The sequence below is a fragment of the Mesitornis unicolor genome, unplaced genomic scaffold, assembly GCF_000695765.1.
Source record: "Mesitornis unicolor isolate BGI_N332 unplaced genomic scaffold, ASM69576v1 scaffold30313, whole genome shotgun sequence".
Classification (NCBI taxonomy): domain Eukaryota; kingdom Metazoa; phylum Chordata; class Aves; order Mesitornithiformes; family Mesitornithidae; genus Mesitornis; species Mesitornis unicolor.
Window position 1 is genome coordinate 1 of NW_010175798.1, and position 3,296 is coordinate 3,296.

The following is a 3,296-nucleotide window of genomic DNA, read 5'->3' on the forward strand; positions in this document are numbered from 1 at the left end:
GGTGCTGCGGCAGCTCAGCCGTGTGCCCGGCCCAGTGGCCTTGTCCCGACCCTTGGGGGACCCCACCTCTGTCCCCTCATCCACACCAGTGTTCCCCATGTTCATCTCCAGCCCATGTCCCCACTCTGACCCTCGGGTCTTCCTCATCCCGACCACTGTGTCCTCCTGTCCCCACTCTAATCCCTACCCTGACCACCTCGTCTGCCTCACCCAGATCCCCGTTTACCCATTCCCACTCCAAAACTAGTGTCCCTATTGCCATCCTAATCCCCGTATCCCCCCTCTCCCAATTCCCATGCCATCCCCACCCTGTCCCCTACAGCCCTCCACACCATTCCAGACCCTGTGTCTCCCTGTCCCAGCCCCCTCTGTGTCCCCACATGCACCCACCCTGACCATGTGTGGCCCAACGCTGCAGGCACCCATGGGCACTTGGTCCCAGTCCAGCCCTTGCCTGTCCCTGGTCACCCTGCATGCCCAGCCCCTGTCCCCCTGCCCTGGCTGAAAGGTGCCACTGCCATCAGTTTGCTCTGCAGGGCTGGGGACCATAGGGAAGCTCTGTTTGGCTGCACTGCTGGGTCCCCAGGGGACACGAGTATCCAGGGGAGCACTGCCTGCCACCCTGCTTGATGTCCTGCAAAGCAGGGGACCATGACTGGATGGCACAGACCATGCAGACCATGGCTGTGGGGACAGGCTGTCATGGGGCTTTCTGCAGCCCAGGGCGGATGGATGACCTTGGCAGGGCTAGGTGCTGCCCAGGGTGGGAGGGCACCCAAGGAGCTTGATGTCCTGCTGGGGTCAGGCCTGGCAGGGGACATTCCTCTGAGCACCACTCTGGTCACAGCCCCCATAGGTCACCCAGCAGCAGGACCCCCTCCCATGGCCCTGCTGAGGTGAGCTGGCAGCACAGCTGGGGAAGGCAGGGTGGTCTGCACAGCCCTCCCCCCCCGCAGTGTCACCCTTTCAGGAAAGGACCAGGGCACTGGGGAGGCCAAAGCCACCACTGTTCCATGGGGCTGAACAGGGGCCAAGTCCTGGTCTCCTCCCAAGGAACAAGAGGTGAGTGCAGGGTGGTACTGGGAACAGGGCTGGGAGGGGGACGTCAGTGCCAGGACACCACTCAGCTCACCTCGACAGCACCTCCCCAAGTGGTATCTTTTAGGGGAGGCTGAGCACACACATCAGGGCAGAGCCCTGAGACCCCCATGGTGACACCGTCCCACACCAACCATCCCAGAGCTGGCAGGGCTGGGCTGAAGGCTTTATTGAAAAATTGAAAACACATGATGTAGTAATTATAATACATTGGGAAAAAAAAAAATCAACCCAATCTGCAGCAGGGGCCACCCCTGCTGTTCAGCCGCCAGTGCCGGGGACCATGCCGGGGACCATGCGGGGGACATTGCCCCCTTGCCAGTGCCTGGCCGAGATACAAAAAGGAGAAGTTGTTTTGGCCAAGCAATGTCACCAGTCCCAAGTCCCCCTCACCACCGTGACCCCCTCACTGCCTCCCTGGCCCCGACCCGGCCTGGAGGCCTGAGGTAGTTGGGGGTACCCCACGCAGGCGTGACCCCTCCCAAAAGAGCGGAGAGGGGCTTGGGGCTCCCTGTGTCCCGCAGGAACGGGATGGTTGGTATTGCATCCGGAAGGGAGCCAGCGTGGGTCGGGGTATGGCTGCAGGAGGGTGTGGGGGGGCAGTGGGAGCCCTGGGGGGGAACCCCGAGGTCCCCGAGGCAGGCTAGGGGCATGGAGCGGGCACACTGGTGACAAGGCTGGCCCTGGGATGCGGGGACACCAGGTCCCTGCATGGTGGACGGCTGCGCTCTCCTGGGTGTAGGGGGGTGCCAACCCCGAGGCCACAGTGATGGCTGGGGATGCAGGGGGGTCCCATTGCTCCGAGCGTCAGCCAAGAGCTGACAGGCAGCACTGGGAGAGCACGCGGTGACAGCCCAGTCACCTTGGGTGATGCCACCGCTTCCTAGGGGGAGAAAGGCCAAATCCTGGCCCCCAGCACCCCAAAGGCGAGGGTGGGCTGGCTGTCACCCCCCAGGAAGTGGCAGCTGCCTGAAGGCACGGTGCAGGCAGCCATGCTGCTGGGCCAGGAAGGAGTGCCTGGCCCATGGGGGTGGCTGCGGGTGCCGGGGACATCGCTGTGCGGTCTGATGCCCCTGTCCCCACTTCAGCAAGATGAGCTGGGGGCCCGGAGCTGGCAGACACCCCCTGCTCTCTGAGCCCCTGCTCCAAGGCACAAAGGTTCCCAGTCTGCCCCAACCCACGGCAATGCCGGCACCAACCCCTAGTGCACCGAAGAGGGTGGCATCAGTCCAAAGTCAGCAGGCATGGGGAGCTGCTCACTCTGACTTCAGGGTGCTCTGGTTTTACGGCACCCCAGCTTCACCCTGAACCCTCTGTGCTGCTGCCCTGGAGCCACCTCCACATCCCCAGGAGCTGGTGGCTTGTGCGGTGGCACCATGGTTGCCCAAACCCATGCACAGCACCTTGTGAAGGGTTTATTGCTGGCATAAACACAGTGATCTGTTAGGGCAGGGCAGCCCAGCTCCACGTGGGGTGGTTAGTTTTGGGGACCCAGGGCAGGAGCCCATGGCAGCATCCCCCACTCTGCCCGCCTCACTCCCTCCTCACCGCCAGCCACTGCCAGCACCCCAGTGTCAGTGGCCAGGTTGTCCCATGGCAATGTCCCCCCGCACTCTGCAGTGGCCAAAGGCACTTGGTGCCCCCACCCAAAGCGGGGAGCATACCTAGCACCAAGCCCAGCAGCACCCCAAAAGCTGGCTCCCGCCCCAGCAGCACCCCTGGGGCCCTCGGCACCCTTGGCACGGGCAAGATGTTCGCGCCGAGCCCGGGGCCAGGTTAAGGCTGGAGAAGGAGCAAGAGGCCACAGAAACCAAATGGCTCTCACTCAGCCAGAGCCGGCTCAGAGAGTTCAGAAAATCTGTGCAAAAACAAAATGAAAGGGTTAAAGACCCCCTGGAAACCTCCCCAACCCCAAGCAGCGCTAATAAATACAGGTGCAGTTGCAGCTGGCATCAGGCCCCCGCTCCCGGCCCCGCTGGGGTCTTGCTAGGCAGCTTCGGAGGCAGCTCTTGGCTGGGGGGGGGGCACGGGGGCCATGTGCTTCGGGGTGGCTTTTGCACCCATTTCTCATGGATCTTCCTAAAAGGCTGCACCCAGCTGGGGCCCAGCGTGCCACAGGGGTTCCCCTGCGAGCCGCTCCCACCAGGGGCATTAATCTGCACCTGGAGAGGGAAAGCGAGAGGGGGTAAGGGTGGTCA

General features: G+C 63.2%; 1 protein-coding gene across 1 annotated transcript in view; it reads right to left on the reverse strand.

Moving 5' to 3' along the window:
* Positions 1 to 3,249: 3,249 nt before the first annotated feature.
* Positions 3,250 to 3,296, reverse strand: part of LOC104538353 (huntingtin-interacting protein 1-like) — a gene marked incomplete at its 5' end in the record, with an annotated part of 5,049 nt that continues 5,002 nt past the window's right edge. The window contains one exon of the mRNA XM_010181524.1: positions 3,250 to 3,260. Coding sequence (XP_010179826.1) covers positions 3,250 to 3,260 — 11 coding nt within the window. The remainder of the gene's footprint in view (positions 3,261 to 3,296) is intronic.